Source organism: Octodon degus, unplaced genomic scaffold, assembly GCF_000260255.1.
Source record: "Octodon degus isolate 3935 unplaced genomic scaffold, OctDeg1.0 scaffold00021, whole genome shotgun sequence".
NCBI lineage: Eukaryota > Metazoa > Chordata > Mammalia > Rodentia > Octodontidae > Octodon > Octodon degus.
The window spans coordinates 20,671,061-20,697,561 of NW_004524597.1; the positions used below are offsets into that span (position 1 = coordinate 20,671,061).

A 26,501-nucleotide genomic window follows, 5' to 3' on the forward strand; every position below is an offset into this window, starting at 1 on the left:
GCCGGGCTCAGTCCGCTGCGCGCCGGAGGTGGGCGCCCCGCACGCCGCCCGCGCGTTAGCCCAGCATGGACAGCCGCTACACCAGCGCCGCGGGCATCGGGGACCTGAACCAGCTGAGCGCCGCCATCCCCGCCACGCGCGTGGAGCTGTCGGTGTCGTGCAGGTGAGGGCGCGGGCGCGGGGACCCGCGGGGACACGCCGGGGGTGGGGGAGCGGGGCCGGGACGCGCGGGGTCTCCGGGGCCGGGACTTTTCTGTGGCTTCGCTTTCTTTCTGGTAGATGCGTAAAAGTTGTGAGGGCTGTGACTCAGCTGCGGAAACCCTGCCGCCGCCCACTACCGGCCCCTTGAACGTCTGGAGCCCGAGCTGGGGCGGCCGGACGTGGGGCCGGGACCGCTGCGCCGAGCCCGCGCCGGGCGGAGCGTGTGCGGGCGGCCGGCTCTGCCCGCGTCCTCCCCACCCACTTCCCGGAGCCCCACCCGCCCGAGCCGCTGAAGCTGCTTCTTGGAGAGCGTTTAGGTTCAGCCCTCCCCGCCCCGGAGGAGCCAAGGCTTGGCCAAGCTCTCAGAAGTCACGACTTTCCGCAGGCAGTCAGACAGGTTCCAGCGCTTGTCACAACTCAGTCCTGCTGCAGGACTGTAATTTTCACATTTCATTTCGCGACATTCAGTGGGTCAGCTTTTCTGTAAATCAAGGAAGGAGCATGACTGCTATCTTGCACGAGAGAAGATGGGCGGACTACAGTAAATTGCTGTGGCAAAAGGAGAGAAGGTTCTTGAATTGTTTCCACCCTATTGTTTGCATACTTCCCTCTCTCCTCATTTAGCAGATTTTTGCCCACAGATTGTTCTAAATGCTCTCAAATGCTCCACCTTCTTCTTTGAGCAAAACTTGCTTTAACGGAATCTACTAAACCGAGGTAGACTTGAATGTAAATAAGCCCTGAACTTTAAATTGCCATCAGCCTAGATTCTTTTGCATTTCTATAAGACTAATACTAAAGCCAAAGGAATGATTATTTTTCGTGGAAACACAACCGTCAGCACCCCCAATAGATGTATTAATTGGGGACAGGGATAGTCTCCAGCTGTCCTTTAGTCAGTATCCTATCCGCTGTGAGAATGAAAAGCTGCTGGTGACAGCTCGTACTCAGCTCTAGTCTTATTGGGGTCATTGCTTTCAGTGCTGGCTAAGATGCTTTTCTGTCAGGAGGACAGGTGAAGCTGAATGGAAAGCTATTTAGATAATTTCTAGACCATTCTTTTTATGTGCATAAAGATGACGGCTAGCCAGGAGTCTTACAATAACAGTCCTTTCTAGTGAGTTCCTGTCCTCTGTCTGCAGCATCTGAGCTCCAGGCAGCTGTTTGTAGGATGAACATGACACAAGGTGAATCTTGGGGGACATGGGGTGGCTGGTCATTTTGCCCTGGCGTCTTCACTTAGCTCCCTTCCCTTTTGATGCTGTAGGTATGCTGGTAGTTGGGAAGGCAATTGGCTTAAGTTGGTTCCTTTCAGCTGCCACCTCGGGGTCTTGGGAGGCCCCGCTCTGAACACTGTTTAGCACTTGCTTAGGCATCTTGTTTTTTTAAGCTTTCAAATGGGAAATCCTTAAAGAGATTCCAAGTATGAACATTTAAGTACCTCTGCGTAGGTCACCAGTCAAGTCCATGATTTGACTTGCTCCTGACTCAGTTTACACTTTACTTCCTGCTGCCTTTGGTGTAGCAAGTGTCTTTTGGGCAAAGAGAAAACATGCATAAGTTCCCAAATTAGTCCTTGGAAGTGGGTTAATTTTATTTTTATATTGTTGAGAATTGGTAGCAAGTGACATAGTTTGGGCTTTGCTTTCAGAGATCTGGGAACACATTCTGGCCTTGCCACTTACTTTTGTTAATTTGCAGTCAGTTCTTATGTAATAAGTTTCTTAGCTCTAAAAGTGAGGACAGCTATGATACTTACATGACCTAGAGTGTCATCAGGGTTTAATAAAATGAATGTGAAAAATCCTCACATAATACATAGTACAAAGGGAGAACCTCAAAGATAGTAACCATACTGGAAATCGTGCTCGTTGAATAAATGTATCATTTCATTTAGTTACAGAATTCTGTGACCATCTCTCTATTTGAACTTTAATAACTGGTTCAGGAAGGATAGAACCAGCATGGAGATATTTGTTTGGCATGCTTGGTCCTCCTGGGTGTGCTATTTTGTAGGATGATGAGGTGATTCACTCAGCAAGACGCCATGGTCATAGGCCTTTCTGCCTTGCTGTGGGCAAGGACCCCGAGGAATTCCCTTGCCGTCCTGTATTGGAGACCGTTTATGGTGTGCTGGCCCTTCAAAAGCAGTTCAGCTACAGGGTCCCTTTGGTAACTTTCTTTCACAGTCGGGTCCACTATCATTTATGGTTCATCTTCACTTTGGGAGGGGGGTGAGAGGGAGCAACAGTTGAAGCTGGACGCTAGTGGCACATCTAGTCACTTACCAAGTGTCTGTCTTTTGTATGTCTAGAGTTATGCCCCCCTGCTCATGAGATACGCAGTCAGGGTTCTTTTCTTTGAAATTGTAAGATCTGGTTGGCAGATAAACATTACATAAGATATGGAACCCGGGTACTCAGTACTGGGGAGGGGTTGTTGTGGAAGAGAGTGCTTGGAGCAATTACAGAAAGGAGATGGGCTCTAGAGGCAAGGTGAGTGGGCATGGTCCGCACTTCTCCTAATGGCTATGAACTTGGTCTGTGAGTGTGCTGTTCTAACTATACTTAGGTGGAGCCATGCTCCTTGCCTCGCCTTCTCCCTGACCCAGACCTACTCCTGCATTCATTCTTTATTAAAATCACTTGTTGATTTCTTTTTGTATTTAGGGCAGGGTCCAGCAGGGTCTACAGGGTCTACAGGCTCTCACTGCCTAGGTTGGACTTGTAGTGATCCTTCTGTTTACAGCCTCCCAAATGCTGGGATTACAGGTGTGTGCCACCACGCCCAGTCCCAAAGGGCATCTCACCTAGGGGCGTGGCCGGCATGGGCAGACCTGGGGATTGAACTCCTGTCCCCTGTATCTGCCTAAGTAGGAGCTTTAATCCGCTGAGCTATATGGCCGATCCTCCATTTGTTGATTTTTAAGGGAGTTAACTGAACTGGTCTAATAGTTCAATTGATATAACCTTAGAAAGGCAAAATAGCATTCCCATTTGATTCTGAAAACAAATTAATGAGGAATGAGGTGAAACTGCTGGGAAAATAATGCATTATTGCCTGTGTTTCCCAGAGTTCTGGTGTGTGCCACTATTTCAGTGATTTTTGTCATTTTTCTCTGACTGGGAAATTGGCGATTGACTATAAAAGCGGTGAGAGCCTTGTGTCATATTAATTGTCAAGTGTAGATCCTTTTCTACATACTAATGATCTGGTCAGGGTACGAGGTCTTATTTTAAATGCTAAAGCAGAAAGAAACGGACACTTCCTGAGTATCTACCTCACGCTGGGTGTTTTGAAAAAGCTGAACCTTGTCTCTTGCCTGGTCTCCTGTCAGTCTTCACGTAAACTCTATGACTGCTTCTAGTTCAGACTGCATACCTGATCTGTGCATACCAAATAGATGCGGCTAGAAGCTAGGAAGAAGAAAAGTCGTGAAGCTTGTGTCATTGTCATATGGAGCAGACTCCGCCTGTGTAGCAAGCGAGGCACACGCTGTTCTCTCTGCCCCAAAGACCCTTCCTTCAGGCGTTGGGTCAAAAGTCATCTCTCTTGAACCTTTCTCAAGCGGGATTTTCCTGGGTTCCCAAAACTGCAGGTGACATTGTGTGTACCAGGCTTGTGGTTCCACAGGTGCTGAGGAACAAAGTTGAGAAGCAAAGGAGGAGGTTAGGAAAGTTTTTACTGGAAATGAGAAGGCGCCTCGCTCTGGGATTCATAGGAGGGATCCCAAATAGGGTGGCTGTGTAGCCCCCTTATCTAGCACTAATTATAGATCAGCAGAACATAGGAATTGCTAAGTTGTTCAGTGGTTGCCTGTCTCTCACAGAGGTTTTGTCTCTTTCATGTTCATCTATTCTGATTTTGGTACAAAATAGCTGGTCAGTAAATGCTCAGTGTTTTATTCCGTAATGGAATTGTCCTGTGTGTGTGTGTGTGTGTGTGTGTGTGTGTGTGTGTGTGTTGCTCTCTGTTAAAATATAGACCCTGGGCCCTGTAGCAGATCTATTGGAATAAAATCTCTGCTAATGGGACTTTGGAATGTGGTGGTTGTTCACACTACCATTTTTTTAATTTTTATTTTTAGGACAGGTTGTACAGGGTGTACAGTCTCACTGTATAGATCAGACTCGTAGTAATCCTCCTGTTTTATAGCCTCCTAAGTGCTGGAATTACAGACATGCACCACCACGCCCAGTCTCAATTGCTGTCTCAGTGCGCCCTGGGGGTGGGGCCCTGCACTTTGGCAGGCCCATACACTAACATTTTTATTTATTTGTTTGTTTGTTTGAGGTACTAAGGGTTGGACCTAGGGCTTTTACATTGAGCTACATCCTTAGGTTTTATTTTTCCTTTTGGGATAGGATTTCACTAAGGAGTACATTGCCTAAGCTAGGCTTGAACTTGTGATCCTCATGCTTCAGTCTCCCTGAATGCTGGGATTACAGGTATTCACTACTGCACTCTTAAATTTTCAATCAACTGGTTTGCTGAGTAAGTGGCTCTGCACCTGTAGATTCTTGATCTGGTTTAGTAATACTTTATAAGGTGGTGTTGAGAAGGTTTTCTTTCTTTTTTTTTTTTTTTTTTTGAGATAAGGTTTCAACGTGTAGTTCAGGCTGATCTTAACTCACTTATATAGCCCAGGTTGGCCTTGAACGCACAGTGAAAATCCTGCTTCAGCCTCCCAAGTGCTGGGATTATAGGGGTGTGCCACCATGGCAGGTGTGCTACCTTTGTGGAAGAGATTTTTCCTGGTGTGCTGGAGCTGGTTTATATGGGCTTGAGATGGCTTGATTTTTTTTAAAAAATTATGCTAAGAAAGCATTCCATGGGAATCTATTGGCTTGTCGAGTTTACAATAAGAAAAGGCTGTATGTTTATGTTAAATTGTGTATTTAGAAACATATCTTTGAGATCAGTAAAATGTTTCTATACAAAAAAAAAAATTACTGCTGCTTGTCTTAGCTCGGGTACTCTAACAGAATATCACAGACCTGGTAGTTTAGTAAAAACTGTTGTTTTTTCTCAGTTGTGGGGACTGAAGATTGGAGATTGGGATGCCCGCACTGTCGGGCTCTGGTGAGGGTCCTCTTGCAGGCTGCAGAGTCTCCATGCATCTCATTTGGAGCAAAGAGAGCAAGAACTCTCCAGGGGTCCCTTTGGTAAGAACACTGATGACATCCACGAGGGCTCTGTGCTCAGGGGGGCGAGGACCTCCCAAATCCCTGCTTCCTAATACTGTCACACGTCGGTTAGGATTTCACGGTATGAATTTTGGAGGGATGCAAGCTGTCAGCCACAGCTTATCACATTAGGTAATTCCCTGATAATGGCAGAAGTCTGTGTGATAGAAATAAAAATCATCTATTCTTCTATCAAAGAATGAGCAAATGAATTCGTGTCTCATTTATAACATCACGCTTGTAGCTCAGCATTGTATAAAGATAACATGTACAACATAACATGTCATACTACATTAATATATGTATAGTCTAGAATACAATTGCATTATATTGACATTATAATAGCATATTAGGAACATTGTTGTCAGTCTTTGAGAACACCATCTTCCATGTTTATGTAATATTCTTTTAGCATACTGTATTTACTTAACATGCCTTATTTTCTAAATTTTATTTTGAAAAGTTGGTGTTAAAAGAATGCTTACACTGAGTATTCTTTTTCACAAACGTTTACCCTCAGCTCTGCATTTTGGGGAAGTGCTGCTTTTCTAGAGCTGACTCTACTCATACACTATCTTTTTCAGGGGCTTTAGTAGCTTGTTTTGGTTTCTACTTATTTCCTGTTACAGAAACAGACTTAAAAAACTATGGGCTACCCCTTCCTGAATGCTTTTGTTCCCACAAGAGGGTTGCATTTAGAGATTAATGAGAATGGGGGGCAGCAGAGTACAGTAGCAAGAGAATGGAATTACAAGTAAGACCTTAAATTCCATTTTTATCCCTGTTTGGAATGCTATTTTGTGTGACTTACTTCAGATTTTAGAATCTTCTATTTTTATTTCTTTATTTGTAAAGAATACAAAATAGTGATAGGAAAAAACAGTGTTAGAAATGATATAAGATTCCACTAAAACAAGTAATAGGACTCCAACAATGGTTACTGTATTACATGATGCTATCTTCAAATTAGTTGTTCAGTAGAATCTCACTTTTTAATCAGCAGTACAGAAATGATGGATAAACCAACATTTCAAGGCTTTCAGAACAGGTAGATGAAATCAGTCCTCTAGGGCTCAGCCCACTACCTGTTATAGAAAAGCACTTACTGGCTGGTTGTTTTATCTTAGTTTTGTGTGTGGTTATGCATGGCATGCAAGCATCACAGAAGAAAGGGCCTGTAGTGTGGAAAAATTTACAGTGAACTTAGGGAGTCATGGAAACATGGAGGCAATTAGAAAGCTGCTGTTAAAGACAGTCCGTTGTACCCCAGGCTGGGCAATTGAATACAGCAGCAAGTAGACTGAAACAGTGGTATCTGGAAATGCCTGGGGAGTTTCTAAGACTCTACCCCCAAGTCTTACCCTTGCTGACACACATAAGCAAACATTTAGAACTAGTAGAATCTGACAGATAAGAGGTATCTACCGTGATAGCAGTTTTAGTGCGAAAGAACATCTTTTTATCTGGTGAGTACAGTCAGTGAGCCTGTACTTAAGAAAGTGCTTACTGATTGGACGTGTGATAAATAAGAGACTAGGGTAGGTGACAGCACAGGCTGAAGCAGGGCAGGCATTTATTGCCAGAAATAAACTAAAATGTACGGGAAAGATCCCTTGTCCCCGTGGCTGATACTCCCTGTCCACTAAATCTCTAACCAGAACATTTGCTACCAGATTCTTTTCCCAAAATATGAGTTATTTGTTAGGTTTATCTGTGAAGAGCAACACTCTGTAATAATTTGTAGTAATTACCGGTTGTTTTCCTGGAACTCGGAAGAACAGTATCATTTATAATCTCTGGGAAATATTTCTGTACATTAGGCTGGAAAGGAATTTAAGTAGAAGCTATAGTAATAACGGAAAGAAAAGTGAAAACTTTGGGCATTTACTCTATATGTTATTTAAGTTAAAGTAGAAATCTAGCATGGTCAGATAATGTAAAAAGCATTAATATATGCTAATTTGCACAATCCTTATAACTGTGAAATTGTGATATCAAGTCCCATTTTACAGGTTAGCAAATTGAGGTTGAGTTTAAATATTTGGTCTCAGTTGCACATGCAGTTCTTAAATTGTATGTATGGCTAACTCCTAAGCATACATTTTTTACTATTATCCATACTCTTTCAGTCTTGCATATTTTGTTGAACTTCAGGATTGAAGGTGGGGTTCTTTCCAATCCACGTCAGGGTCTTAGTACCTGACTAAAGAGAAGCCACAAGCTGGGAGGCCCAGTTGCAGTGGGTACTGCCAACACAGTCACGATTTGAAGTAGTTCTTCGAGAATGGAAAATAGGGATTTTTTTTTTTTTTGTGCATTGGTTTGCCTTTTATTGGTGAGAGGTGTGAGGAGAGCAATTGCTAAGCGTGGTATAAACTTTAATACAGTAATTTGATGTTTAGTTGCCAAGTGTTAATTCTCACCTTAAGTGCCGAGGACTGTTCAGAAAACAGCAGTCGGGCGAGGTGGATGCTAGATGCTGGAGCAAATGATGGACAAGGCAAATGAACTGTAAAAGGACCTGGAATCAGTTGCCTATGTGACACTCAGATTAGAGGTGACAGTTGACCTTAGGCCTTATTATTTGCAGGCCACTGCTTTCTTAATAACGGAGAAATCACTACTTAACTTGCCAGCTTTTTTTTTTTTTTTAATAGTACTGAATTCCAGGATGGCCATTTGCAGCAAACTTGAGATCCTACGTAAATAAAATACTTAGATATCAGAAATGTCAGCACACTATTTTGAGCTACCTGAATTCCAACTTGAATCTGTAAAAGTCAACATTCTTCACCTTGATAATTATCTGCCTGCTTGCTCACTTTCTCTGTGTATGCATATATGTAAGTCAAATAACAAGTGACACATTAATGAAGCATTATCTCAAATGCCAGAGAGTGTAACGAACCAGATGTGATTACAGTTGCCGTGATTAGTTGAGACCAACACATTTCTCAGGCTTGTTCACATACTAGTGTTGTTATCATCGTTTTGAGAAATGAAATTATTTCCCACGGTGCAAAATGTCTTGTTTTTCTATTGCCTAATCCATGTAACTTTTTTTTTTGGTACTGGGGATCAAACTCAGGACCTTGCACTCGCCAGACAGGTGCTTATGCTGGTGACCTATCTCCCAGGCCCTCATACAACTTTTACAACATTCCTACAACCCTCTGCTAGCTAAATGTACTCCTGAAAAGGGAATTTCACATTATTTGTGGTCTCCTAGGTAATTGGGAGCAACTTACTCTTCATTAATGTCTTCTGTAGATTTTCAGGTTTTCTATCTGTAAAGAAAGAACGTGAGAAAAAGCTAGGTTAAGAGCAAGTGAGAAAGATTTAGAGATACTTTAGAAGCACTCTAGGGGTTGGTGAGATAGCTCAGGAGACTAAGCGTCTGCTTAGGCAAGCACAGTGACTGGGATTTGATCTCCGACACCACATGCCACGCTGGTTCCGCCCCCAGGCATGCTGAGCTGGCCCCCGAGTCCAGACATGGTGGCACACGTCTGTAATCTCAGTGCCGAAGAGACTAAAAGCAGGAGAATCACTAGGAGTCTGAACCTACATAGTGAGATCTTGCGAGACCCTGTACCAAATAAATTAAAAAAAAACAAAAAACAAAAAACATAAAAAAAGTACACCAGGCCTGGTGATTTTGCTTGCTAATCTATCTGAATTACTTGCTGTTTGGGTTTAGCTTGTAATCTGACATATCTTGGTACCTCAACTTTCAAGTTAATTGTAGGAGTAGAGATATTTGAAAGTTGATTATGATTGATTTTTATGTCAATGGTTTCATCTCAGATCTCTTTATACACATCAGGAAGTGGAAGCATAGTCAATATTCCACTCCTCATGAACTTTTAATGAATTAGGGAATTGAACACTATTTTCTGAAAGAGGTTTGAACTGTACTACTTAAAAGATGATTGATTTTCAACTCAAGGTTTGTGGTATAATTTAAGTTACATAGTGTCAGTTTCTTTGCTTCATTTAAGTCACGTTGTCATTGGAATGTCACATCGGTAGTCTTCCTTCTTTACCGAAAGCAGAAGTGCCAGAGTGCTGAACATTCATTCTGCCTCCGACCCTCTGGAGCTCTGGGGAATTGCCCTCTTTCTTTGGATCTCACATCCTACAGGAAGGCTTTGTGCCAGACTTGGATGGTCTGCGCTGTCACCTGGAACATCATGATTTATGATAGGGGACACAGGGCCTTAAGCTGAAATTTAAAGAGCCTCCTAACTCAAGGAAGCTGTGTGATCCTCAAGGGCCTTTTGCTAACAAGTTAAGTCAGGTACTGGTAATTTATGTTTAATAAACCAAGCAAACAACGAATAAAGGCTGTTTTCCACCTTTCAAAACATTTATCTCCAAATGTCTTTTAAGTAGCCAATTCCTCTGGTGTATTAAAATGATAGTGATTTATTAGCAGTAAGAATAACTTTTGAAACCATATTGATGACTGGGTCTAGGACTTTATGGAAAGTTATTACCTTTAAGTTTTTCTTTATAAAGAAAAGAAAGTGAATGAAGAAAATGTGATATGGAAATATCACACTAACATTTATCTAGGAGAGCTTAATTTTTCCGCAACCCAGAGTTGAGTACTTCATGTACTCAACTTAAGAGCCCCTTAAGCTCTTAAGCTTTTGTGTGACCAAATGAAGCTTTGAAAACTTAGATCCCAATTCTAGGGTCTGAGAATTTTCTAAAAAGATGTTATAGCAGGTTATTTCTAATAAAACATGGTTGATATCTCACAATCCTCCTTTTACTCACGATCCGAAGGAATGTCAAGTTCTGCTGTCATTATTCTAGATGTTTTGCTTCTTCCTCTCAACAGGAAGCCTGAGGTAGCTTTGATTACAATCACTGAAATGAATGAATAAGTGTTTCTTTTCTGCAGTTTGCTTTGGCAGCACGTTAGTCAGCTTTGGTGGTTGTGTCTCCGTGGCCAGCAGTGAGTTTACAGTAGAGGTGGCAGATAGATGCAGTCTTTTGCACTCAAGGTGCTGCTGAGTGTTGGGTGCCTGATGTCCTATCTGGATGGACCCTGAGGGGTGTCAGGGCTTAGTGAGAAAGACTTGACTCTAGGAATAAATTAAGCCAATAGCATGTGGCCTGAATACTGTTAGTTATCTCTTTGTAATGCTTGAGTTACTGTATTTCCTAAACTTCATTTTCCGCTTGTCCGTCTTGAAGTCACTGAGACCTTCCCTTCTGTGTGTCACCTTCTGTTCATTTCTGCTGCTACTACCCTGGTTTAGGAAGTAATCATTTTTACTCAGGCTATTAACATATACTCTGTGACTCTAAAATTAAGTTCTTTTTTTTTTTTTGCATGTGCTGTAGTTGGCTTTCCAAGCAAACGTTGAGTTGTCTGAATTTCTGTTTGTAGAAACTTTCAGTGTTCCCCCTTTGTTTACAGAATAAAGGCCAAGTACCCTAACGTGATGCTCAGGGAGCACTTCCTATCACGGACAGTCTTCTCTTTCCATCTGAGATGTGGGCAGCACAGCCAAAGCGCAGTACACTGCTTCCAATTTACGGGTTTATTTTGCGGATTTCCAATGTCCACCATTGGTAGTTCTTTCTTAGAATCTGAAAGCTTTCCCCTTTCTGGTCTGTCCTTGGCAGGTTGTTAAGGTTCCCTTCACAACTCAGGATGTTATTACTAAGTTCCTGGGATTGCAATGAACTCTTCCTTCCTTTGAGCTCCCACATAACCTTTTTGTACTTTTTTTTCTTTGTGTGTGTGTGTGTGTGTGTGTGTGTGTGTGTGTGTGTGTGACCAGGGATTGAACTCAGCTCTTGTGCTTGCTAGGCAAGTGCTTATTCTACTGAGCCATCTCCCCAGTCCCCTTTTTGTACTTTTATTGTATTCTGACTTAATATTATTTAGTTTTGCATGGGTGTCTCAACCAAATTTTGGACCACCTGTTTTGCTATAGAAGTGCTTATTAGCTAATCTAACTGTACTTTGCATATGAAGATTTTCTTTGTTTCTTTCTTTTTTTTTTTTTTTTTGTATTTTAGGGAAGGGTCTACGGGGTGTTTAGGGTCTTGCCACTAGATTGGACTCCTACTGATCTGCCTGTTTTCAGCCTCTCAAGAACTGGGATTACAGGCATATGCCACCATGCCCAGTCTCAATTGCCATCTCAGCGCGCCCTGGGGGGTAGGGGTGGGGCCGGCACTGCAGGCCTGGGGATCGAACCCCTGGCCCCTGCATCTGCTTGCAGGCACTTTAATCTACTGAGCTAGTTGGCTGGCCTATACACATGAAGATTTTCAATACAGTAAATATTTGCTGCTTGATGGACAGGTTGGGAAAATGAACCTGGTTATCTATGAATCTCAGTATAGCTATATCTTTAAAAGTATCGTATGTACACGTAATATACATAAATGTTTAGGTATCTGTATCAGTACAATGTAATAAATTCAGTCTTGCTCAGTTTGTATAATGTTCTACAGAGCTTTATTTGTGAACAAATTGGAGACAAATGGATACTTTTCAATTAGCTTGCATTGTTTCCAAGCAGATCAAAGCTAATTTTGGAAGTACAGACAATACTTTCTAGATAGAGAGAGATGGTTTGCTTATTTAATTGGACGTGAATTCTAGGCAAAAAATAAAAAAGAGTAAATGTACAAAATTTTTGTGTGTGATAGCCTATACAATATATCTAAGTAGGAAAATAAAGGAGCATATATGTCTTCCACCCAGGGGGGATTTTATCTTGGGGGAAAAGCATTTCTGCTACCGTGCCTGGCGAGCTGGTAAAACAGCAGTGCGTGGAGCTATCACTTGGGTGTAATCTAGGTTAAAAGGACTGTTTGATGGCCCAGCTTCTAGGGAACAAGGTTACTCTTTTCTTGTAATTTCTTTTTATTTATTTGGTACAGGGTCTTGCTACACAGCTTGGACTCATAGTAATCTTCCTGTCTCTGACTCCCCAGCTCTGGGATTACAAACATGGGCCACCAAGCCTGGTTTTGGCATGCAGGCACACACGACATGCAGTACTTGGGATTGAACTTGGGTCCTTGCACTTTCTCAGCAGGTGCTTAGACCGCCAAGCTATCTTCCTGGCCTGAACAGTGTTTGTTTTATGCTAATGTACTTTGCTCAGATCCTGTGCCTTTGCTCCAACAATTTGAGTTTTGTGCCATGAAGTTCAAAGAGCAGAATTTTAGGAAAAGCTGAACTCTAACAAAAGAAAGGGTCAGGAATGAGAAGATGGAAGGAAAAAACTTAAAAAGAAAAGAAGTAAAATGTAACTTGTTTTCAGAGGCACAGTTCAAAACCGGACATATTTCCGTGAACATGCTATCAGGCATTACCTATAAATCATGTCATGTGTTAACTTGTCTGCCTGTAAAGTTTTTCTGAATTATTTTAAAGTAATTTCTTAAGGGCTTCTAAGCTGAGATATCTAAGTGCAACATTTGATTATCGTTAACCTAACACATCATATGTGATTACAACAAATCTTTCAGAGATGCAAAACTTACTAATGGCTTAAGCTATAAATATTAGAAAAAAATAAATTATAAAGTCACTTTGTTCACTTTTGGATGAATGTCTCAGATACATGAGATGATGGCTGAGAAATGGTTCTATATATGTAGAAATATTTTATAATTATGATTTTAAAACCCCAAGTATTGCAGTTATTGTGTGGCTGTATCATTTTCATTGTTATGGAAATGACCGAAACTATCTCTTCTTAACTAGGGTTCTCATCAGGGTTGCCTTAGAGGTTATAGAACTACAGATAGGAACTCTTAAAATTCTGATTTTCTTTACTGTGAGGGAACTAATGCTGTCCACTATTCTTTCTCTGTCCCCCTACGTGCCAGTAATGTTTCTGTCTGTTGAGCTTCTAGCCTTCATCTTCCTTGCCTTCCACCCCCTGATCGTCTCTTTAACATGACTATTCTGCTGGCTGGGTGCAGACCAGCCTGCCATGTATAGAGACCAGGGTAGAGTTTCCATGCCCCTTTCAGCCTCCCATCTTTTCTGACCAATTTCCCCTCCACGTCACGAATCCCATACACCAGGTTGCTAAGGGCTCACTCAAAATGCTGTGACTGTCTTGTGTAGAACCCTTTCATTGCTTATCTAATAATGGGCTTTCAGAGCCTAATCCATCTTTTCAGCCATACTTTTCTCTTGATGTCCTTCTGTTCCACTCCATGGACTGTTCCACACTTTCTTCTATACCCTAAGCCACTTCAGATTGCTTGCATGATACACACACTTTGTGTCTTCGTTACTTTTCTTGTTGCTAAGACAAAGAAAGGAAAGCTTTATTGTAGCTCATAGTTTGTAGCTGTTTCATGTCACAGTTAGCTGGCTCCACGGCATGGTGGATGACAGAGAGGAATAGTAGAGGAGAAACAGTTCATGGCATGCAGAAGGCAGCAAGCAGCAAAGTAGTGAAGCAGCAAGTGACCACAGCAGTCAGAATAGAATACCAAAGAGAGACTACATGCTAATCTGAGGGTGGCTAGAACTTCACACCCAGGCAGGGCCTTCACATTGGCCACTTCCAGAACTATGCAAAAGCAATCAGTGGACTAATTTAGTCATCACACTCCCTGGACCCCAGCATCATAAACTTGAGATCTAACTACCCCTGATAAGCCCCACCTATGACTTCATGAGACTTTGGGAGGACAGCCTGTTCTAAGCCATGACACCTTGCTTCTGTCTCATGAGAATAGTTCCATGTCACATTGTTGTCTTACCTTATGGGATCTGCTGATGTTCAAACATCCTTCTCACTGTGAAGACATTTTTCTGAATTTTCTGATGGAATTGTATACTCTTCTCTTTCTCTAACCTAAACTATAAAGAATTCATGGTTCACACCTATGTTACATTGCACATGCTTATTTACAAATCTGTACCCTTAATGGAATATAAATAATAGAGGGCCAGAAGCTAGTGTCTTCATATTACAGTCTCCAACACCAGATCCTTTTTCTGGCACTCAGTAATTTAGTGTTTGTTGAATAAACATTTGAAAATGCATCAGACAACTGTTAGACTACCAAGTTGCATAGGATAGGACTTTCCTTACTTGCATTGATAGTACACCTAGTTCAAGACCAGTGTCTTGTGTATTGAACATACTTAGTACTTATCAATTCCAGGACTCTAGAAATACGTCCTTCTAGAGCAGTGGCGGCAAACCTGTGGTATGTGTTGCTGTGGCTGGTGATTTGTAATCACCAAAAGCTCTAAAAGTCTTCCGATCACTGCTCTAGGGTGAATGGGGTCCATGACTATAAGATGTAAAGACAAGAAGGCGTGTGTGGTGAATTCAGTTGAAAAATCAATTGTGTAAAGACAGGATGAAGGAAACATTGCTATGCAATGGCCTTTGACTGTTGATGGTTATATTTGAGTATTTGTAGAACCATATGCAGCATGGGTTCATAGTTGCAATTGAAGTTTTTAAAAATTGTTTTATTATTTAATGATTGATTTTGACCTAGACAAGTGCTTTTGAGTCTGGGGCCTATGTCTGGTCTAATAACCTGTGATGAGGGTGTTGGATGTATCTAGGAAGTTATTTTCAGTCTTTCAGCAGATCATTTTTCTTTACAAATTCTCATAGCAGACTCTTTCCTTCTTTAGGCTGTCCTGTTTAGTCTGAAGATTTTAGATTACTACAGAGTACATTTGACGTATTCAGTGATTCGAACAAATTATGAAAGGTAATGATTAAAACCTAGAAGAGAAGGAAAAAGAAACAACCCTTGCCAATCTAGCCCTACCTTTATATGCATATTTTTATTCTTTTGCATATCTTAGGAATTGATTGCCTGATTTTCATGGCAGTTTACTTAGGGCCGCTTTGTGTATAAAACTTTTCTTTTGCAGTGTTAACATGCTGAGCCTACAGATGCCCCAAGTAGGAACGACATATTGTTGAACAGTTAATAAAGAACCAAAAAGTTAAGAAGCGTAGTCATCTAAGCAACATAGTTTGGAAGCGTCTGGAAGGCAAAGTCTGAGTTAGAGGGCCCGGAGAGATAGCTCAGTAGAATAAGTGCTTGCCTGGCAAGTGCAAAGTCCTGAATTCAATCCCCAGTACCACAAAAGCAAGCAAACAAACAAACAAACAAAATATCTGAGCTGATGTTGGGCAGAACGGTGTTTGGTAAAGCCTGTAGTTTTTCCTGTATGGTGATTTGTGTGCTGCTTCTTGGTCCCAGAATGCATCATGTGTTGACTCTGGGAGAAGCGATGGACCCTGGAGAATTACCAAGCTTGCTAATTGTGGAAAATATGTAGAAACCCATCACCCTCCTCGCTGTTAGTGAGTTGAAGTATGGGTACTGCTTGTAGAGTGGGCAGGAAAAGAGACTGAGGAAAATGACGGTCCATAATCTTAAATGCCGTAATGTAGTTAGGGAAATGTGTTAAGGAGCAGAGCAGAGATTTAGAGCTAGAAAGATCTGGTTTTTCAACTGCAGCTCTATATGTTACCAACCTCGAGAACTCACTAAATTAGTTCATCTCTCTTTGCTTTTGTGTGTAAATCAGACTAGAAATTCCTTCCTGTGTAGTTACTATGAGGACTGAATGATATAATATCAGTAAAATGGTTTTAAAGTTCCTGCCACTTAGCCAGGAGTTCTCATTTTTCTTTTGGTGTTTGTTCAACTGAAATAGTTGAAAAGCTGTGGATCACATCAAACAACTGGAAAATTTTTAGAAAAGTGCTACACGGCCATTGAAAAAACGTCTAAAAATACAAACCCTGTCACTGGAAAAGAACAAAAGAAAACATGAGTCTCCTGCCCAGCAGTAGAACACACCAGTCAGATAGCTCCCTGTCCCTTTATTTAGATATGGAGAGCACATTCCATTCAAAGCCACGTTAGGATGACTTTAAGCTAAGATGGAAGCGCAGGCTTTTTAGTGTTGGAATTCCACTCCTGAGGTTAGTATCTGAAGCTGGCCTCCTGGCGGCAGGCAGGCACTCTTCTGGGTAAGAGCTGCTCCAGGTAGGCATTGCCTTCGGCTCTGATCTCAGCAGTCCTGCCTTCTGTTCTTTCTGCCTCACGTCGCCCTTGCCACTGCTGTGAGAGCTGTTCCTGATGGTTCCCTGAGGAGCAGCAGGGATGCCCTGTCCCCGCAGAGCCTGGCATGCGATCTGCTGGACGCTGTCCCCCCAACACTGCCTGTTGCCCGTCATGCTTCTCTCTCCGTTTGCCCCATAGTGGTGGCGAACGGTCCTCCGAGGTGTTTCTCTCTCAGGATTCCTGTTTTGTGGATATTCTCTGTGCACTGTCACGTCTACGAGCCCATGAGTTTCTAGACCTTTCCCACTGTGGCATGTACTGTGGAGTTCCAGTTTCTGGATTGGGTGGAGGCCTGGTCTTTGAATCTGAGTGTGCAGTGTAAGCTCTCTCCGTGGAGAGATTCCACTCAGGGCCTGCGGTGTTTTCTTTCCGGAGGACCCACGCTGGGACCAGTAGTAACTTTGATAAGGAAATCATGAATGCTCCTTTCTTGTTTTTCCAAGAGGCTCTTTGGCCTTTTTAAGTTTCATGGAGATACTACACAGGGACTTGGAGGAGCAGCCTTACCTCCCAAGCGTGTGAACCGCATACCCACGTCCGTCTCTGCATCTTTCCACTTGCTTTTCCTTACACATCTCTTCCTAACAAATTGTAAACTGAAGCATAGAGGATTCAGATGAGGCAGGCAGCAAATGAAGGAACGGTAAATGTAATGATTGGACTGTGCTTGCTCTTGGACTCTAAATTTTCCCTTGTTCATTCCATTGCATTCTCATCTTTTCACTAAGTGTTCAATTGATGACTAGTTGCCTTCATATTTTCTTAATTATGAACCATAGTGTTATAATTAAATTCTAGCACCGTGTATGTAATATGTTACTTCATGAGAAGAATGTCATTGGGTCCACATACTTATTTTTTTACTTTTGTGTTTGACATCCTAGACTATATTTCCAGAAAATGAATTGCCGTATCAAGTGGGGTACACATTTATATTTTGATACATGTTTTTGTATGATTGGTAGCACTCTGATGAGCAAAGTGTTGCTCTAGGTCTTAGAGTCTATAAAGTTTTCGGTTGGCTGAAGTGTTTCTAGGCCATAATTGGAGGTCGTCAGCTCTAGTTTAACTGGTGGGATCCCTGTTCTGTGTGCCACCCACTACTGCTGGAAGAGGACATTCGCGCTGAGTGAGTCCTGTGGTGTTTCGAGTGCAGCCCTATGTGAAGAATCTGCAGGCCAGGGGTCTAAGAAGCTTAGAGAATTCCCATCACTGAACTCACGATTTACTCACAGGTAAATCGTGTCACCAGAATATTTCCCATCTCCCTGAAGGTGCTTTATGGAGTCCCTGGAAAGGCAGAGATCTGCAAGCTGATTAATTTCATAGATAACATGGCGTGATTGTTCCGGGTGCTGCTTGTTCGTGAATGTTTGACTCTCCAGCTCTGTTTCCTCTGGGATTTGCTTTCACGGCAGCATACCGTTTGCGAGGGAGATTGCAGCGAGAGAGACCTGCCGGCCTCGTGTCCATCAGCAACTGAAAGCAACAGATACGACCAGAAAGTGAATTGGATGAAACAGTTAGAAACTATTGATAAAAATTATTGATCTTTATATGATCAGGCTTCCAGTTCTTCAACTGAATTATCTATTTTATAAGTTTTTGTTAGTTCATTCTCAGTTCTTCTAGGTATAAAATTAAGTCTTTTACAAGATAATTTTTCTTTCCAGTATTGTCTTTTATATTTTATATCTTATCCTCTAGAGCTTCCAAAATATTGCTAAATAATGAGGTAGTCTGCATCTCATTTCAGTTCCAATAACAACCAAGAGTCAAAGTAAGCTATATAGATACCAAATAGTAAAGTCAAAATTATAAAGTAGTAAAAACTTTATAAAAATGCAGGTTGTACGCACTGTCTGTGACTTTTGCTACTTCTTTGATTTTGCTGTTTCATCTGGAAAGTGGATTCTGCTAACTGATGCCTCTAGTATTATGGTAAAGGTTGAATTAAATGGTGCACTTGAAATATTGAGTGTAGAGCTCGGTGCTTGACCCACTAGGTACACAGTAGCAATGGGTTTTGTGAGTCTCTGTGGAGTCGGGTGGGGGCCAGGAATTCTGCACAACCAGGAAACAGCACTGGGGAGAGGTAGAATTATGTTGAGGAAATTTCAAGGAAAGAGAAGGCTGAAGGTAAATGGGAGTCTAGAAGGGTGAGGCTGGAGTAGTTCAAGAAACTTCCAGAAATCTGTAATGTCTCTAGAAAAACTTATAAGAAAATTGAGATAACAGCACCTCTGAAAACATAACCAGGGACCAGAAGGTGGCATGCACTCACAGCTGTGGTAGAGTTTAGGATTTCTATAGGCTATGAGTTTTATGCCAGGGATTCATGGATTCAGTTGTTTTGTGGAGAGAGGTTTCTCTTGGAGGTGAGCTGATGAACGAACTTGGAGAGGGGAGGTGGGAAAGTCCATTGAGAATGCTGACACTGGGAAAGCGGTCGGGAGCTGGAAGAAGCCAAGGAGGTAGAAGTTTGAGGGTTGAAAAGGAAGGTGACCTGGAAGTCTTGTTTGGAAGGGTGGTTGGGCAGGGTTGGTGACCCAGTATTCTGTCCACTCCAGTGGGAACCCCCAGGTGAGCTGAGGCAGCAGGTTCTCGGTGTGGAAGACCCATTTATAGGAGGATTGTGGAGAATGGGAGGGAAAGAGTTCAGCCTGTTCTCCTTGGAAGAGCTCCATTGCAGCTGATTTGCCTCAGAGAAGCTCTGGTCTTGGCTTCGCCTTCCTCTTGGGCGTTGTCCCATGGCTTCCTATGCTGACCCTTCAGCTTGCCATGCAGACCCCTTTTCCTTCCTTCATGGACCCCTTCCCTCCTTATTCAGGCCTTTGGCTGGGTCCTTCAGATCTATTGCTGCACAGATCCTCTGCACTCTTCTGCATTTGACTCCAGACGGCCACCATGGGCCAGTGTTGAATTCCACATCCTGCATGACATCTGGGTCCGAGTGTGTGCAGCGTTTGGTGGAGCCTTGCCCCAGCCTTGCCAGTTCTTGTAAGCACTGACTGATACACAAATGGACAAATGTATGTTAGTTTAAAAGAACAGACATTTTTTCTTCACAGTTCTGCAGGCCTGGAGACCTAAATCAGTATCCTGAGGCTGATGTCACAATGTTGATAAAGTAGTCTCCATCTGGAGGCTCCAATGGAGAGTCAGTTCTTTGATTTTTTTTAACTTCTGGTGGCTGCCAGCATGACTTGGTTTGCAGCCTCACAGCTCTAATCTTCAAAGCCAGAATCTATGTCTCACCATTTCAACTCCCCTGCTAGTGTCCAAACTCCCTGTGCCTTCCTCCTTAAGGAGGCAGTGTATGTAATCACTCTTGCAACCCACTGCGCGATATCCTGGGTAATCTCCTCCTGTCAGAACCCTCCCCTCCACACCTCCCTGCCCCTGCCCTCCAAGAAGGAAACATTTGCATGGAAATTCGACCCAGAAATGTTTAGGTGACCCTGATTTGGCTTCCACTGTTATTTTGCTGCTTACTAAGCCAGGAGACATAAGATTAGAGAAAGATAATGTGTTTAGTGTTGACCCGAATTTTAGGTTTTTTAAGAAGACTTGCTCTCAGTCTCATATTCTTTGAAACCAAGATCTTTTGTTTCTCTTCTCCACATGAAATCATAGGTTGAATTCTGTACCTGTTTCTGAAAATTTGCAGCCCCATGAATTAACCCTACGTTTCTTCAGATCCGTGGGTCCTGGTGGCTGAGGGTCAGCCAGAGCGCTAATCTTGTTAGGTTCCAGCAAAGCATGGTTTTCTTCTTAAGTAATAGCCAAGAGTAGCAATCCCAGTTGAATGCCTCAGACAAAATGCAAAACACTCCGCTGTTAATTATTGCTCCTTTCAAATTTCTTTTGGCATCTAAACCAAATTCATGTATGCAAAGGTTGAAACTGTATTTTTAACACTGGGCTTTTCAGCTCAACAGTACCAATAAGTAAATACTCAGGATAGCCTATTTCAGTGAAAAACTGGAAAATAACTTGAAGTTTTTTCCATTCCTGGTGTTTGTTAAGTGTACCAGTCATTTATGATCAAGTTCTACCTGTGTGCTAGGGCGATCAGAGGTTTTTGAGATTTTTTTTTTTTTTTAAAGTCTATTTGTACAGCTTCAATTCTGAAAGACTCTTCTTACTTTCCTGAAAGCCAGGTAATCTTGTTAAGTACTTTCCAATGACCCTATCCTTCAGAATTACTTGGTATCTTAGATTCTAGCTGACTTTGGCTTTTCAGTAGGTTTCAGCTTTAAACCGTTTCATTTTTTCATTTCTAAGCCTACATTTCGCCCATGTACAGGCTCTCACCCTTTGCTACAGCAATTGCGGTTTTGCGCAAAATATTTTTTCCTTAAATCTATATGCTAATTTCCCAGAGATAGCGTCTGTTCAAACAAATAAAATAAGAGAGTAAATAAATGAACCAGAGAGAATCAAATGTCACTTTGGAATCGCTGCCAAAGGCTGAGCGATCTCTTTTCAGTTGCTCCACAAATGTTTTCCTTGCCTTTATTCCAAAACCATTGTAAACCATTTCACAAATGTAAGAAAATGTATATTTAAATACAGCCTTCTAATTCATATCCATGAGATAATACAGTGCCTGTAATAGGAGCCTGGTGGCAGAAGGGCTATTTATAATTCTAGTGACAGTTTTATGTTCAGTTTTTTTCAGTTAATGGCTTACTTATTAGGGCAAAGGCCTCAAGCGCCATTTTCATCTCTCCCATTGCCCATAATAAAACACCTCACCATAGTGGGTGTGAAAAAGGTGGGTACTTTTGATTAGATAATAAAATGCTTCATTTGCTCAGCAGGTCTTTGTAGAGGCTTGGCATATATGCAAGCGTGCACTGGTTCCTGTACCTGCCTAAGAAGTATGCAGTGCAGCTGTTAGTGGCCCAGCACTATGCTGGATAGTAGATCAATAAAAGATTTAATATTTTCCAAATTTTAATCAAATGCAGAATTGTTCTGTTTATTGACATAGTCCAGTTTTCAGGAGAGAATAGGTGACACAGAAATAGGGTCTCCCTCACAAGTGGAAAATTTATGCTGGAAAATGTTTATAAATTGGTAAAGCACTGTTTGGGTCTGTTTCCTAAGCTATAGTTTTGTTTTGTAGGAAATTAAATAGATCATATTTTCCTTAGTACTCTTTATAAGCTGTATTTTTATTGCTATTGAAAATCACAGAGCAGTTCCAGTCAGGCACAGCCACGAGAGTTTCATGTGTGGCTGGTGCTGTATGTCCCATAAATAATGTGTGAAACGCCCCCTTCCTTCCACTTGAGGATTTTTCCCCTCAGACATGTATATCGTATGCTTTATTAAACTAGCACTTTTGAGGGCCAGTGAGATAGCTCAGCAGACTAAACGTCTGCTCTGGCAAGCACAGGGACCAGTGTTTGATTCCTGGTCCTGCATGCCTCACCACGAGGGAGTCTGGGCCTGGTGGCGCTCAGCTATAATCCTGGCACTGGGGAGGCTGAAAACAGCAGGATCCCTATGAGTGTGAGCTGCGTAGTGAGACCCTGTACTTATCAAACTACTACCAACATACCTCATAGACCTAGAATACCCTGTACCAATTACATAGAATGAAAGCAAAAAGACTAGCATCTTCAAAGGTCACAGATAGTTACCATTGCTCTAAACTGTGAACTTTGGAATTCATATAAATGCCAAGTAGCTTTTAGGTTGCATGTGTGATAGAATGGTATTTGTTTTTCTTTTACGAAGAATACTTGTTAGGTAGCTTCAGTTACTGAGTAGAAAAGAGAGAAGAGTAGATCTGAGACTGCTGGGTCTGTTTACAAATCACTTCTTCTACCCATTCTTGAATAGATCATGTTCTTGCACACAAAGAACTTAAAGTTTTTATTTTTTATCCCTAAAACTTTGTCTTACATAATAGAGACGAATACTCGAGCCCTTTAAAAGTATTTATTTCAAGACAAATGCTTGTTTTGATTATTTCAATTATATATACACATAAATTTAATTATATATGCATAACCTATAATTTTTTGTAGTATATTTTAAAAAATAGTAGCAATAAGAGTTAAGTATTATATTGTGCCTACTTTTTTCTTTAGCAGTAACTGAATCGATTTGCTTCTGTTTTCAGGTATTGTACCTTCTCACATTTTATACATGCTTTATGCTGACGTTTAATTGTTGCTGTGAGTTTTTCTTTCTAGAAAAAGTCAAGCTTCTTAAAATTAGGGACTGTATCTTTAATATATATTGTGTGTTTGATGATGCTTAGGTATTGCACGTACAGTGCAGTGTAGGCTTGAAAAATGCTTTACAGAATTGCACTAAGGTTTAAAGAGAATTACTGTTTTCAAGTTGGAAAAAAGATAGCCTGAGCTCTTACTTGAAAAGGCTAGGTGACTGTTCAGTATGACTCTCAGGAAGGCAGTGCCCAATAAATACTCCAATAGGCAAGAAAACTGGTGTTTGTGTTGGCACTTGGCACATTTTCTGTCTATCACTGTGTGAGAAGCTACATTCCAATCGAAAGGTGGCCTGTGGAGCATGAAATTGGGGCCCACAGAGTTAGCACATAAGCTCACCCATTATTGTTACCAGGGAGGACAGATGGGTACCCTAGCCTCTGTCCTAGGGGACTAATACACATGAGAACTGGATTGTAGGAGGGGCAGACAGGGAATCCTTTCTCCTCTGTGGTCCCTGAGAAGGTGTCTCCGTTATTCTTTTCCTTGTTGAGACAGTGCCCGACACCCAAAGTTAAAGGAGCGAAGGGTTGTTTAGCTCACAGAGCGTGGAGATTTCAGTCCATCATCAGCTGGCTTCAAGGCAGGGTGGGACATGGCAAAGGGGCAGGAGCTCATGGAGGCAGAAGACCACAGAAGCAGCAAGTGGGGGAGGGGGGAGTTTGAAAGATACCGGGACAGGCCCGTCTCTGTTCCCTGTATTGTGTGCAGGACTCCCACCCTAGGGAAGGTGTAGCACTCATGCCTTTATTTTTTATTTAATTTTTAAAATTAAATTTATTTTTTTTTTAAAGAGTAAAAACAAAAGCAAGAGTGAAAAATCAGAAACAAAGACAGAAACAGGGTAGGGTACAGCACTATATATGTTACAGATTTAAAAAAAAAAAAAAAGAATAGGTGATTAACAATAGTTGATATATTATCTGTTTTTATTGTCAAATCTGTTGCTTTGATTGGACATATGATTGAATATTACCACTTGCTTTCATACCTTTAATCCTAGCACTGCAGCCCGAACCAGTCACTCTAGCAGCCCATTGTCTCTGAAAGGAGTGATGACTGAAGGCTTTGAGGACACTTCCAGACACAAACCCAAGAGAAACGTTGCTCGATTCTTGCTTTATCTGTTGTCTTGTTTTAGACGTGCTAAAAGCACCTCCACAATTAATTCCATATTTCTTCATGCAGGCTGTCGTTTAATTGGCCGAGTATCACCTTCAGTCTCACTGTTTTGATCGTCCTCTTTAAAGTCCAGAGACCAGAAATTTTAATTGAAATTTGAGGATGAGTAGTTACTAGAACAACTCAGGCACTTCACTTAAAATTGACATTCCGTACTTCATCAGGTAGTATTTGTAATTCATACACTCTTATTTTTCTAGAATCATTTTTCAAAGAGTTTGTTCACTTCCTTGTGTTGGCTACATTGAAATTTTCAGAAAATAAAGACAGGTACATTCAGAATTTTAACCTGATGTTGAAGTTGAACATTGTTTTTAAAACTTAGAGGCATAAAATTATAGGGATCTTGCTTCAACCAGTGACAACTAAGGGAGGGAAAGTGATCTTCCCACAGAACAGGTTGTGTAGTAGGTAGGGTAGTGTGTGTGTGTGTGTGTGTGTGTGTGTGTGCCCGTGCATGCGCATAGTTCTAAAAGTTGTAATGTAGAAAGGACATGTTTCTCTGAGTACTTTCTGTGGATGAGTGTGGACTTTCTGCGAGCAGTGTATTTAGGTCTGGCCTCTCGTAATTTTCTCCTTCTGTAAGCAGCATCTCTCTTTATACTAGTTTATGAATAGGAATTTGTTTTATTTTTATATTCTGTGTTTTAACCAATAGATAAAAGAGGAAGATTTCTATGTTTTGAGCACTCATAGGAAAGTACTTAGTAAGGGGCATGAGATTCAGAAGGGCTGTTAAATTGTTCCATCCTGGACTGTGCATGCTTCTTCACTTGCTCCTTCCCTCTGAGACTCGTATAGTTTATTTATAAAATGACCTTCATGATAATACCAGTCTTGTTTGACCAAGTGTGATTGGGCTTTGTTTTTAATAGTATGCTACAAAAGTAGGAATCTTAGGGTGGGCCAAATAGCTCACCGGATTAAAGCCCATGCTTAGGTAGAATCAGTTGGATCTCTGGGCCCGCCATGCCAGCCCTGCCCCCGGGGCAGGCTGAGATGGCAATTGAGACCGGGTGTGGTGGCCTGTGCCTGTAATCCCAGCTCTTGGGAGGCTGTAAACAGGTAGATCTCTATGTCCTATCTAAGCAGTGAGACCCTGAATACCCCGTAGACCCTTCTCTAAAATACAGGGAAAAAAGTAGGAACCTTTTTTCCTGTCATAAATCAAACGGGATTGTACACTTTGACAATCACTGATCTTATGCAGGTACGTATCCCTTAAAAAGATTTCCTTTTTCTGAACTTTGAAAATCATGTATATGTGAGTAAAGCAGTTGTTGAGGAATTAAATGTAGCCAGAGATTCTCTATTATATTATGTTCATATCATCTAGCCAACAGAATTGAAAAGTTCAATTTCGAATTTCAGTAATTATAAGAGTTTTATAGCCTTATTTCTCATCAGATAAACATTCTTGTTTGCTTTGTTTTTGACCTTACTAGTATGTGTTATGGGTTGTAATGGCTGGAAGAAATAATGTAAAAAGTAACATCTAGATCAGGATTGTTAATCTTAGTCTATTATTAGTGAAAATCTTTCATTTTATATTTGTAAATAGAAATTATAATTTATCTTCACATAACTAAAGCACTAAGTTACATTCTTTAAGTATGTATAGCATAGTTTTGAGTCTTAATTACACTGACATGTTTTGCTGTCTCTTGATTTTTTTTATGAACTCTGAGACAGTTTAATTAAGATTTACTATGATACTTAGCAAAAGCTAGAGGTACAGGAAAGGTTGGAGAGTTTCCGCTTAAGTGGAAAACTACTCTTATAAATATAATATTGCAGGCATTTCTCAAATGGAAATGTTTTAATGTCGTGTTTGTGAGCTGTTGCAGGAGTCATAATGTCAGCTAAGAGCACAGAATTATTTTGCTTTCTGATGAGTGGTCTTTTTATGTGATGCAATTCCAAACAGAAATATATCTGATGTCTTTTCTTCTTTGAATATGGCAGAGCCTGATCTCATTTTATGATCTGTGCAGCCTAGTATGTTGAATATATTTTTATTTTCTCAATAGACAGTGACTCGACAGAAACAGAAAAAGGGAGAAGTGTCAGGGTGAGATGCACAAGGAAGGCTTGTCTAGGTCTGATGGCAGCGTAGACGCTTGACAAGAGTTCTGGTGGTGGAGCAACACAGCTTGAAAATGGGGATTTTATTATGTGCACTAAAAGTAGAAGCACAATTTAGCTATTAGGAGTTACTGTATATAAATGGAAGAGACATATGAAATAAAAATTTGAACATTGGGAGCTCTTACAGTTATCACTAGGCATAACCCAAGTCTTTCAGAAGAGGATATAGTTTCAAATGATTGCTTTTTAAAAAGTCAGTTTTGGATGGAAATTTTTCTTTTTGTTTTTGGTTTTATTGTCAGAGTGCTTTTTTTTTTTCAAAATTTTATTGATAAACAGATAGTAATGAGACAGTTTCAAATCAAATCGGAAGTACAGTTTCAGCAAATAATACACTGCATATATTCTTCTTAGTGGTTAATTGCTGTACAAGATGCGGACTACAAACACCATTAGAATAATCATTCTATTCATTAAGAGA

At 41.3% G+C, this 26,501-nt stretch overlaps 1 protein-coding gene across 1 annotated transcript in view; it reads left to right on the forward strand.

The window, feature by feature from the left end:
• The first annotated feature begins 6 nt into the window (after window positions 1-6).
• Cpne8 (copine 8) overlaps window positions 7-26,501 on the forward strand; it is a 250,510-nt gene continuing 224,015 nt past the window's right edge. Inside the window, exons 1-3 of the mRNA XM_023711426.1 lie at window positions 7-164; window positions 12,332-12,338; window positions 25,971-26,003. Coding sequence (XP_023567194.1) covers window positions 66-164; window positions 12,332-12,338; window positions 25,971-26,003 — 139 coding nt within the window. The 5' untranslated portion in view covers window positions 7-65. The remainder of the gene's footprint in view (window positions 165-12,331; window positions 12,339-25,970; window positions 26,004-26,501) is intronic.